This window comes from Neolamprologus brichardi, chromosome 20 (assembly GCF_056152115.1).
Source record: "Neolamprologus brichardi isolate AB-2024 chromosome 20, ASM5615211v1, whole genome shotgun sequence".
Taxonomy (NCBI): Eukaryota; Metazoa; Chordata; class Actinopteri; order Cichliformes; family Cichlidae; genus Neolamprologus; species Neolamprologus brichardi.
The window spans coordinates 30,201,334-30,212,729 of NC_142123.1; the positions used below are offsets into that span (position 1 = coordinate 30,201,334).

The following is an 11,396-nucleotide window of genomic DNA, read 5'->3' on the forward strand; positions in this document are numbered from 1 at the left end:
TTTATATAAAAATTTACTAAATTTACTGCTTTTGTATTAAAGTTTGTGGCAGGTGGGTCACACAGGCTGGTGCTATTACAGTTGTCGTGCCTAAGCTTTGAAAGAGTCTTCCTTTGTCATTCAGGTCGGCTGAATCACTCAGATATTCAGCAGGTGAATTTTAAACACCAGCTGAAAACTGATTTTCATAGCTTGGCTTTAAATATTGAAACTTCAAGCAATGGTTCACACTAATATTTAAAATCTGTATTTATGAACAGTATTTATAAACACGGCTGTAGGATTTATGTATCGATTACAAGAAAAAATATTGGAATGCTTTTGAGAAAACTAATCAGCTTTTTACATGCATGCTTAAAAACATGTGAATTTGAAACATCTTAAATTACATGATTCAAACATTTTTGAGCTACTTACTCATGACTAATATGTCATAAAGTTTCTGAATATTTAAAAATCATTTTGAATATCACTGAGAATTTAAAAGACAAACAGTTAAACAGTTTTTCATCACAGAGGTTTTATTTAGAGCATAGCCAAACTTTTCCAAGGGTTTAGAACTGAACAGCCAAAATGACAAAACATTTGTATTTGGAATGCTTTAAAGGAGACATTTTAGTCAAATATTTCCTTTTTAACTAATGCCTTCAGGTCCCTTTCAATACTCCTCTCCTTCCTCCTCTCCCTCGCCCTCAATGGAGTCGACTCCCACCTCCTCATAATCCTTCTCCAGAGCTGCCATGTCCTCTCTGGCCTCGGAGAACTCTCCCTCCTCCATACCCTCACCCACGTACCAGTGAACAAAGGCACGCTTAGCGTACATCAGATCGAACTTGTGGTCGAGCCGAGCCCAGGCCTCTGCAATAGCAGTGGTGTTGCTCAGCATGCACACAGCCCTCTGGACCTTGGCCAGATCTCCACCAGGAACCACAGTGGGGGGCTGGTAGTTGATGCCAACCTTGAAACCAGTGGGGCACCAGTCCACAAACTGGATGGTGCGCTTGGTTTTGATGGTGGCAATGGCAGCATTGACATCTTTGGGAACCACGTCACCACGGTACAAAAGGCAGCAGGCCATGTACTTGCCGTGGCGAGGGTCACATTTCACCATCTGATTGGCTGGCTCAAAGCAGGCGTTTGTGATCTCAGCCACTGAGAGCTGCTCGTGGTAAGCCTTCTCTGCAGAGATGACTGGAGCATAGGTGGCCAGGGGGAAGTGGATACGGGGGTATGGCACCAAGTTGGTCTGGAACTCTGTCAGATCAACATTGAGGGCACCATCAAAGCGGAGGGAAGCAGTGATGGAGGACACAATCTGACCAATCAGCCTGTTCAGGTTGGTGTAAGTAGGACGCTCGATATCGAGATTCCTACGGCAGATATCGTAGATGGCCTCGTTATCTACCATGAAGGCACAGTCAGAGTGCTCTAGGGTGGTGTGGGTGGTCAGGATGGAGTTGTAGGGCTCCACCACAGCGGTGGACACCTGGGGAGCTGGGTAGATGGAGAACTCCAGCTTGGACTTCTTGCCGTAGTCGACAGACAGACGCTCCATCAGCAGAGAGGTGAAACCAGAGCCGGTGCCACCGCCAAAGCTGTGAAACACCAGGAAGCCCTGAAGACCAGTGCACTGATCAGCCTGAGGACAGAGAGGAAGAGATGACAACCAGTGATTATTTTATTTAACTTGTCTTTCTGAAGATAAAGTTGAAACAAGCTGCTGTAAATTCACCCACCAGTTTGCGGATCCTGTCCAGAACCAGGTCAATAATCTCTTTGCCGATGGTGTAATGTCCACGGGCGTAGTTATTGGCAGCATCCTCCTTGCCTGTGATCAGCTGCTCAGGGTGGAACAGCTGGCGGTAGGTACCAGTGCGCACCTCATCTATGCAAACAAGGACATTACATTAGCTACACTTCAAAGGTATTTTCATGTTAATTTGCTTGAATTATTGTTTAGCGAGCGGTGATGACACTTACCAATGACAGTGGGCTCCAGGTCCACAAAAACAGCTCTGGGGACGTGCTTTCCAGCTCCAGTCTCACTGAAGAAGGTGTTGAACGAATCGTCTCCTCCTCCAATGGTCTTATCACTGGGCATCTGTCCGTCCGGCTGGATCCCATGTTCCAGGCAGTAAAGCTCCCAGCAGGCATTGCCGATCTGGACACCAGCCTGACCAACGTGGATGGAGATACACTCACGCTGTGGAGAGAAGAAAACAAAGCGATAAAAGGGGGGGGGGGTAATTTAGCTGTAAATGTATTCATTTGTAGTGCAAACAAAAAAAGTACAAAACTGTTCAAAGTGTTTTTCTTCATTCAGTTGTTTTGGGTGAGAGTCACTTTTACTGATCCAAACATGTTCTTTTATTAGCAACGACTAGTCTTTTTTTTTTTTTTCCCGCCCAACAGGTGCACTGGATTGTGTCTGGAACCACGTTGCTATGCGACAAACCCTTCACTCTGGCAACCGTTGACGTGGGGGCCGTTGAAATTCGTTGGGAAGCGTGAATATTAGAAAAGGTTGAGCCGTTAAAGGAGAAAAGCTTAGTCAAGGAAGCAAGGCAGCCATAACGGTAATGCCCACGGGTATTGATTTTACAGCATAATAACTGCATGCGTTGAACCACCAGTTAAATGTGGAAAAATGGCTCAAAAGTTTGCCGGTTTAGCCCCAAAATGCGGTTTTTGCGCCCCCTCCCCCCCTCCCTTTGCCATCAGAGAATTGATCATTTTAATTCAGTGTTAGGTCTCTCTATATGTTAATGTCACTGATTTCGTCTCATCACTGAAACTAAACCGTTATAACAGAAAAAGGTTGCCGGCTGTACATCTGCTAGGTGGCTGGCTGCGCATCAGTGCGGTAACTATCAGCCTGGGAGAGTCCGTTACTCGCATGCATTTTTAATGGCTTGCCGCACTGACAGGGCATTTTCATCCAGTTTTCCCTAAGGATTGGGTTACTGTGGGTGTGGGGCATTCTTTTTAAGCTGATACAGCTTAATGCCATTCTCCCTGCCAGTGCCGTGAATTACCCTCACAGCCCGTCGCGGTCACGACTAGTGATGACCGGGGCTTTTGTCATGCCAGTGAGAGAATAAAATACCGCAGAGTCACCGGCTGGACTGAAGCCTCCATCTGTCCACCCCTGAAAACCTCTTTTGTTCGGTCTGCCCGCCACGTCCCCCAATTGAAAGGCGTCAGAGCATCTCCCCATCTCAAGCTGGGACTAAAACCTCCACACTACACTGCAAGAAACTGAATATCTATATAGCAAAATCAGCCACACAGTTTTAAATCCCACTTTTCATTTAAAGGTAAAGCAACCGTCCGTTATAAGAGCTCAACTTACAAATCAGACCCACCTTCTTTTTTTTTAAGTGTGCCTCAAGTATGGCCTGTTAACAAAGCTTTTTTTAAAAGTTCTTACCATTTTGTTGTTAAAGTCGCGGTGGAGGTTGGCAGAAGCTCCTCGACAAGCAGTCTTACAATTCGACTGTTATGGGGTCGATGTAAGAGATAATGGCGCACATGAGGATGGACAGGGCTATATATGCAAGGGAAGACCCGGCGCCGGTGGCTGCTGCGCCCTATTGGCCAATCTCCCGTCAGTCTGACGGTTGGAATCATTCCACGGCTTTCGATTGGATAAGCGGTTCTCCTCACTACAAGGACCGCCCAGCAGACCCCACCCTACTATCCTGCCGTATTGTGCTGCAAGCATGGCGCCTCTGATTATGGGAAAAATGCTGCGTAATTTTCAGCATGTTTGTGCCAGACAGACCCGGCTGCTCTACACAAACTCTCCATATGTCGCTCCTCATGCTAAAACTAATAAACAAAACCAGAATAACTAATGGGAAGGCTTATAATAAAATTCAAGAAACACTTGAAAAGTGGACTATTCTGTGCATCTGATATTGAAAACTGTATTCACTTTTATTTATAATTGATTTTATCAGGTTTTATCCATAATACATCTTATTTTATTTCACATTTTCCAATACAAAATCAATCAGCTAATCTTTATTCAAACCGCCCCTCCAATTTGTTACCATCAGACTGAATTTCAAGCCTTTCACCGGATATATATGGAACTTCTAGTGTCTTACTTTTCCTTAAGGCTATATTATAAAATATGCATTTGCAGTTAACCTAAAGAGGAGTTTAAACACCCATCCACGTTGGCTGGCAACAAAAAAACTTTAGTTATTATCAAACCATTACTGTTACATGTATTTTTGATATGACCTTTGTAGGATTTCATGCATACAGATTTTTACATACTGTTCAAAATTTATTGCCTTCTACATGATAGATGTGGTGTTTTATTGAGCAGATTAACAGCCGTTTGGCTTTGTTTTCCAGTCTTCTTCAGATAAAAGAGGTCAAACTGCCCAGTCATATATGAGGGACATGTAGGCCAACGACGCCCAACCCCCAGCCCCCCTCCCAAGATTTAACGGTTGCTAGGAAATGAATAAAGGAGTTGCCTGGATACAGACCAGTATCCACATAGACCGCCTTTATCTGGTGGTCACGTGGTCCAGCTTAAATAGTAGCATTAAGGGCCTGCACTGCAGCTGCCTCTGCTGTGGGATATAAGCCACGTTTTTCCTAAAATCTATCATCACTCCTCGGTCTGTAAAGAAACAGGCTTTTTCTTCCCTACATGTGCATGCATCCTTGTCTTATGGAGCCAGGGAAAATTTAAAAATGTCGTGAGGATGTCAGGGTGGGGCTGACTGATTCCATGCATGGTGCACTTCATCCAAAGCATCACTCTTTCTTAAGACTGAATGCGGCTCTGAAGGTTTCTTAAACCTTCAGATTTCAGTGAAACGGACCATAAATTGGTTTTCATGAGCCAACTGGCAGGGAGTTAAGCACTTTGGTTTCTAACAACAAATGAAACTCTATGACAACAGTTGTCCCAGAGTCCCAAGTGGTATCCCATTGAACGAGGGGCTGCTTTATTTTGAGACTCAGACCCGAGAGATGTGTGTTTACAGTAACAGCAGATGGAAAACGAGACTACATTTTATTGTCTTTTCTCATCATCTAAAAAAGGATCCCAAGAAACCAGAAAATCCACGTTTGTTTTTGGGGTTTTTTAACCTTTTATCATCCTGATTTATCCTCTGCTTACATGGGACAGTCTGGTTATTGAATTGAAGGTTGTTTAAACACTTTTGAGTATATATGATTATATTACCCGTTACTTAGATTTTGTATATTACATTTTATAGCTTAGTTAATATTGTTTATAGCTCCATATAAACTGCATGTGCAAACACCCTATCCCCTTGCATCCTCTCCTCTCACACTGACCCCTCTACATTCCTGAATCTTCTCTTTGGTCTTCCCCATTTCCTCTTGCCAGACAGCTCTCTTCAACATAACTTTTCCCATTATATTTACTACTGCTCCTCTGCACATGTCCAAACCATCTCAACCTTGCCTCTCATAGCTCTGCTACCATCAGCTGTGCCTTGTGTCCTTTCATCAGTGCCATCATCTCCAACAACAACATAGCTGATCATATAGCAATATTATATGTCATCCACCCTTTTGATGCCAGAGACCCTTCGTGACACAACCCTCACGGTTTGTCCAAGCTGCGGATGGGCACCAGCGATTCTTGTGGGTTAACATCTGGACCAAGCATGCCACCTGGAAATTTTGAGCAAGAGTATTGCCACACAGTGTATGTAAAACACAGATTGTATAAAAGACGGACATAGCTTCCAAGTCTGAAAAGTGAATCATGTGTTCTTTTTAATGGTTACATGGGGGGACTCCGCATAGACGCCTATGGGGAAAACCCTCAGACTTGACATCTGTAAAAACTTTACACACCTTTACCATTTTTATAATACTGATGTCCATACATTTTGCCCAGACACACAGGAGCATAATAGGACTCAGTTTTTCTATTTTGTTTTTCTAAGTAAAGAACATTCCTGTACAGGGAAGTACAAACCCTCATGGGACTGTTAATGTTTACCTTCAAATACTTAATTTAGTCGTTCCATGATCGTTATTTCCGTTATGCTGTGATGTTGTGCTTAGACTTTGGTACTTGTGGATTTGTGGTTTCCAGGATTTATGTGACCAAGAATGGTGTAAAGGGTTAGCTATTAACAATCCACCGTGACTGAAGCTCAAGCAGTGTTTGATTCAAGGTTGTTGTTTAAATGGTAATAAAATCATTCTTCCTGTAACTGTGCAGAGACCTCGATGCTTATCGAACACTTTATTACAGTTCAGCAATCTGTGGTGTTGTTCTCTGATTAAATTCTTTGACTTCAAGTGTGTCATCCATGTATTTAGCACCGACTTTTCTTGATTGATGATCTGCTCCAGCTGACATCCCCGGGCCAGCTGAAGCTGTTGGTGAAATGCTTGAACTGGTGAGCAGCGTGAGGAAAAGAATGCATGCAGAGTGCTCCTGCACTAAATTAATAATTAATTAATCAAATATAGTTGTCTCACAATGTCACATTTGGAAACCAGTGCATTATATTATTTAATTTTGCATTATATAATGCCACAGATCTGAGTTTGAACAAATTATTGTTGCCTTCGTTCTTTTCAATCCCTAATGTACCCACTCGAACTTGCTATTTCCATTTACGTACACATTATTTTGCATTTTATTTTCAGTCTGTATATTCTATATTTTCTATTTTCTGCATATTTTATAATGCAGATTTCAATGATGCAATCTAGATCTAAAAACTAAATGACAGCAGTTGCCGCAGTGATTTTGGATTGTGTGTTTCTTTATGTGAGATGCTGTGATTTATGTGTAGTCAATATACTGACCTACATCAGAAATCTGGCCTACATCCTCAGCTAAATTATCATCGCTTTTATTTTTCTGATTTTCTTATTTTATATTTATTTATTAATTTTCTTCCACTCCAGTTTTCTTGTGAGGCGATGCCCCGCCCTAACAGCCTCACACAGACAAAAGCTCGAAATGCTTCTCTGTTTCTGTCTTAGAGGATGAATACACGTCCATGTCCTCGATCTGCCTGCACCTGCGTTAAAGCCATCAGCATGCGAGCTCTGCTGTGACAGGTGGAAAACATGCTCGGTCACTTTGTCGGGTATCAGATTCCCAGTTTGCAGGATGCATTGCGGTAAGCTTCAACGCCATGAAGGACCACTCCCATCTCTACAGCATTCCCATCCTCCCTCTCTCCTCTTGGTGAGCAGCTGCTTAGACCCTCCCTGTCTCACAGCTGCTGAGGAGGAGGAGGAGGAAGGGGAGTGGAGAATGTTCTCTCAAGAAGTCCTGGCTGTCAGCCATTGCTGCTTCCTGTCCCTCTCTTTCATCTCCTGCAGTTCATTTTGAGTGTAGCATCCACTAAAGGCTGGCTGTAAATCATACATCCTCACTGCCCTGCTGAATAATTAATGAGAGAACCCACACTGAGGTGGCTGCTAATTTATACTGCATCAAGGATTTTCCCTTTTTCTTTCAGCCTTACTTAAAAGCATTAAGCTACATGCCTTTTCAGGTGACTCCCATTCTTAACTGGATTTTCAGACAGCTTAAAGGGACGGCTTTTAATGTTGTAACTGCAGACTGTTAAGTCTTAGTGGCATTTAGGTTAACGCAGCCTTTATGTCACATAAACTGCAGCTCAGCCAATTTCAGTTCCTCAAACTGGACAGAACCAGAAGAAGCTCAACCCACACTGGGTGCTGCCGAACAACAGACACACAGGCAGACATGCAGTCACGTGATCGGCCCACTGAATGACATCATTGCAGAGAATCTAGGACAAAGAGGGAGGAGAGCCGAGGAGCTGGCATGGCAGGCAGATACCATGGCAGACTCCTGCAACATGGGTGCCCGGATGATACCAGCACCAGTGAGGTGGATGCAGCAAAAGCATCAATATTAATGCACTAAATTTCTGAAAAAATAAACAATAAAATCCACAAATATTTACAGTCGAAATCTCACCAAAGAGGACAGCGCTGTATTGATTTGCAGCTTGCCGCACCTAAATAATAGATGCTCAAGCCTCTATGCATAATAAATGAGCTTTGTTTGAATTAGCCCTTTATTCAGTGAAAATTAAATTCAGACTTCTTCTTCTGCCGCTGCTATTAAAATTTACATTGCAACGAGCTCGGACAGTCGTTCTTGTCATGTAATGTATGAGAATATTTTTCACCCCAACAAAAAAACGTAACATACCCACATATCCACTAGTAAGAATCCCGATATTTATATTTATCTTATTTCATTGCTGGCTTCTAAAATATTAATATATTGTACTTCTCATATTTAATTGCAAAAACACTTAAGAGCTATGTCAGAACTGCATCAGCCACCAAATGCTGGTAGTAAACGCGTTTTTTTCCTCCGTGCACAGGAGCAAATCCCCTGCCCTGCCTGTATAAATCTGGTAGCGCCGCCCTCCCATTCAGCAGTTGTTGCATCGACCCCGTTGGGTACAACACGCAACGCAAACAGACCCTTTTTTTTAAAAGCCTCTTTCTTCACATTTTCTCCTTCTCCTCTTCCTCTTTGAGCCTCAGACGGAATCATGGTAAGATATTTCCCTTCATCCTCTCTGAAACCGTTTTTGTAAGGTGGAATTTCAGGTTAGTCAGGCGCCGGTGTCTCGGTTGTTGAACGGGGTTCCCATCGCTAGAAACCCATTTTTAAAATTCAGTACACACATAAACGCATAGAGTAGCTAGGTTGTTACCGAAACACTTGATATAGATATATTTTAGCGTGAAAACAAATCGTGTTACAGAGATGATGCACAGATTTGGTCTGCGGCAGTGGCACGATGTGATTGGCATTGTGTAGAGATGAGAACAATGCACAGAGTGGCGTTGTTTAGACAATAAAGACAGTAGAGCTGCTTTTCATATAAATGAATAGCATTATTTATGTAAATATTCACATTTTTTTTGTCATTTTAACACGTAAAAATCATAAATCTGGCACCTTACAAACTCACGACCCTGTTTAAAGGCAGGGAGGGGCAGATTGGGTGGGGATGGATGGAGAAATTAAATTGCAGCTATCATTTTTAATTCATAGGATGCAGCAGCAAATGTGTTTTTAATTTAATTAAATGTAAAGGTTAAAGAAAATAAATTTGACACAACAAAATGCCTCTATTTTTATATTTGTCCTGAAGTATTAAATAAACATACACTCTCGAAGACAATTTGTGTTCTGTATGATTATTTAATTAGGACCAAATTAAGGTTTCGTGCATTACAAAAATACATAGATCTATTGATTTTATGTTTTCTTCACTGTGATTTTGCATCCTCAAGACATGGAAGCAAGTGGAATATTCGAGGCTGTGCGCATTTGTTTAGGGAAATCAATTTGCATGTGTGCTTTTGCTTGCAAAAGAGGGGGAGAGGTAAGAGAGAGGATAAAAGGACAAGAGGACAAAAAACACTGGAGGAAAGAGGAGAGCGTCCTGCCTCTGCGGGGGCTGCTGCTGTCAGGCATTTCTTTTCCCCGCTGTTTGTGGTGCAGGGAGGTACCTCCTGCTCATCTCAGATAGAGGGGGCAACTAAATGTGTCCAATTTTAAGATGCATGTCTTGAGAGAGGTTACATGTAAAAGCAGTGACAAAATGTGGAATAAAATCCAAATTAAATATAGAGAGATGACCTTTTTCTTCTTTTTCTTTTCTCTCCACAGCGTGAGTGTATCTCCATCCACGTTGGTCAGGCTGGTGTCCAGATCGGCAATGCCTGCTGGGAGCTTTACTGCCTGGAACATGGGATCCAGCCGGATGGACAGATGCCCAGTGACAAGACTCTTGGAGGAGGAGACGATTCGTTCAACACCTTCTTCAGTGAGACTGGAGCTGGAAAGCACGTCCCCAGAGCTGTTTTTGTGGACCTGGAGCCCACTGTCATCGGTAAGTGTCATCACCGCTCGCTGAACAATAATGTAGGAAAATGAAAAAATCTTTAAAGCAAAACTAACGTAATGTTGTTTGCATAGATGAGGTACGCACTGGTACCTACCGCCAGCTGTTCCACCCTGAGCAGCTGATCACAGGCAAGGAGGATGCTGCCAATAACTACGCCCGTGGACATTACACCATCGGCAAAGAGATCATTGACCTGGTTCTGGACAGGATCCGCAAACTGGTGGGTGAATTCAAAGCAGCTAGTATAAAATGTATACACAAATTAAATTATTGAACGAGGTAACTCATGCCTGGTTGTCATCTCTTCCTCTCTGTCCTCAGGCTGATCAGTGCACTGGTCTTCAGGGCTTCCTGGTGTTTCACAGCTTCGGCGGTGGCACCGGCTCTGGTTTCACCTCCCTGCTGATGGAGCGTCTGTCTGTCGACTACGGCAAGAAGTCCAAGCTGGAGTTCTCCATCTACCCAGCTCCCCAGGTGTCCACCGCTGTGGTGGAGCCCTACAACTCTATCCTGACCACCCACACCACCCTAGAGCACTCTGACTGTGCCTTCATGGTAGATAACGAGGCCATCTACGATATCTGCCGTAGGAACCTCGATATTGAGCGTCCTACATACACCAACCTGAACAGGCTGATCAGTCAGATTGTGTCCTCCATCACTGCTTCCCTCCGCTTTGATGGTGCCCTCAATGTTGATCTGACAGAGTTCCAGACCAACTTGGTGCCATACCCCCGTATCCACTTCCCCCTGGCCACCTATGCTCCAGTCATCTCTGCAGAGAAGGCTTACCACGAGCAGCTCTCAGTGGCTGAGATCACAAACGCCTGCTTTGAACCAGCCAATCAGATGGTGAAATGTGACCCTCGCCACGGCAAGTACATGGCCTGCTGCCTGCTGTTCCGTGGTGACGTGGTGCCCAAAGATGTCAACGCTGCCATTGCCACCATCAAAACCAAGCGCACCATCCAGTTTGTGGACTGGTGCCCCACTGGTTTCAAGGTTGGCATCAACTACCAGCCCCCCACTGTGGTTCCTGGTGGAGATCTGGCCAAGGTCCAGAGGGCTGTGTGCATGCTGAGCAACACCACTGCTATTGCAGAGGCCTGGGCTCGGCTCGACCACAAGTTCGATCTGATGTACGCTAAGCGTGCCTTTGTTCACTGGTACGTGGGTGAGGGTATGGAGGAGGGAGAGTTCTCCGAGGCCAGAGAGGACATGGCAGCTCTGGAGAAGGATTATGAGGAGGTGGGAGTCGACTCCATTGAGGGTGAGGGAGAGGAGGAAGGAGAGGAGTATTAAAACAAGCATTAACAGATAATAATTGATTGCAATGTGTTTTTGAATGCATTCCAAACAGAAATGTTTGTCAGTTTGGCTGTTAAGACTAAAAACTCCTGAAAATGTCAAGTTTGGCTGTCTTCTAAATAAAACCTCTGTGATGTGACGTCCTTTGCC

General features: G+C 43.9%; 2 protein-coding genes across 2 annotated transcripts; one reads left to right on the top strand and one right to left on the bottom strand.

The window, feature by feature from the left end:
• Positions 1 to 503: 503 nt before the first annotated feature.
• LOC102775910 (tubulin alpha-1A chain) lies at positions 504 to 3,590 on the bottom strand. Its single transcript, XM_006793992.2, has 4 exons — positions 3,431 to 3,590; positions 1,981 to 2,203; positions 1,737 to 1,885; positions 504 to 1,639 (listed from the first exon to the last, which is right to left on the bottom strand). The coding sequence occupies exons 1-4, from the start codon at positions 3,431 to 3,433 to the stop codon at positions 659 to 661; spliced, it is 1,356 nt and encodes a 451-aa protein (XP_006794055.2). The 5' UTR covers positions 3,434 to 3,590; the 3' UTR covers positions 504 to 658.
• Positions 3,591 to 8,413: 4,823 nt separating this feature from the next.
• LOC148097026 (tubulin alpha-1B chain-like) lies at positions 8,414 to 11,385 on the top strand. The gene is made up of 4 exons (XM_087833332.1): positions 8,414 to 8,573; positions 9,701 to 9,923; positions 10,010 to 10,158; positions 10,260 to 11,385. The coding sequence occupies exons 1-4, from the start codon at positions 8,571 to 8,573 to the stop codon at positions 11,238 to 11,240; spliced, it is 1,356 nt and encodes a 451-aa protein (XP_087689458.1). The 5' UTR covers positions 8,414 to 8,570; the 3' UTR covers positions 11,241 to 11,385.
• Positions 11,386 to 11,396: the final 11 nt, after the last annotated feature.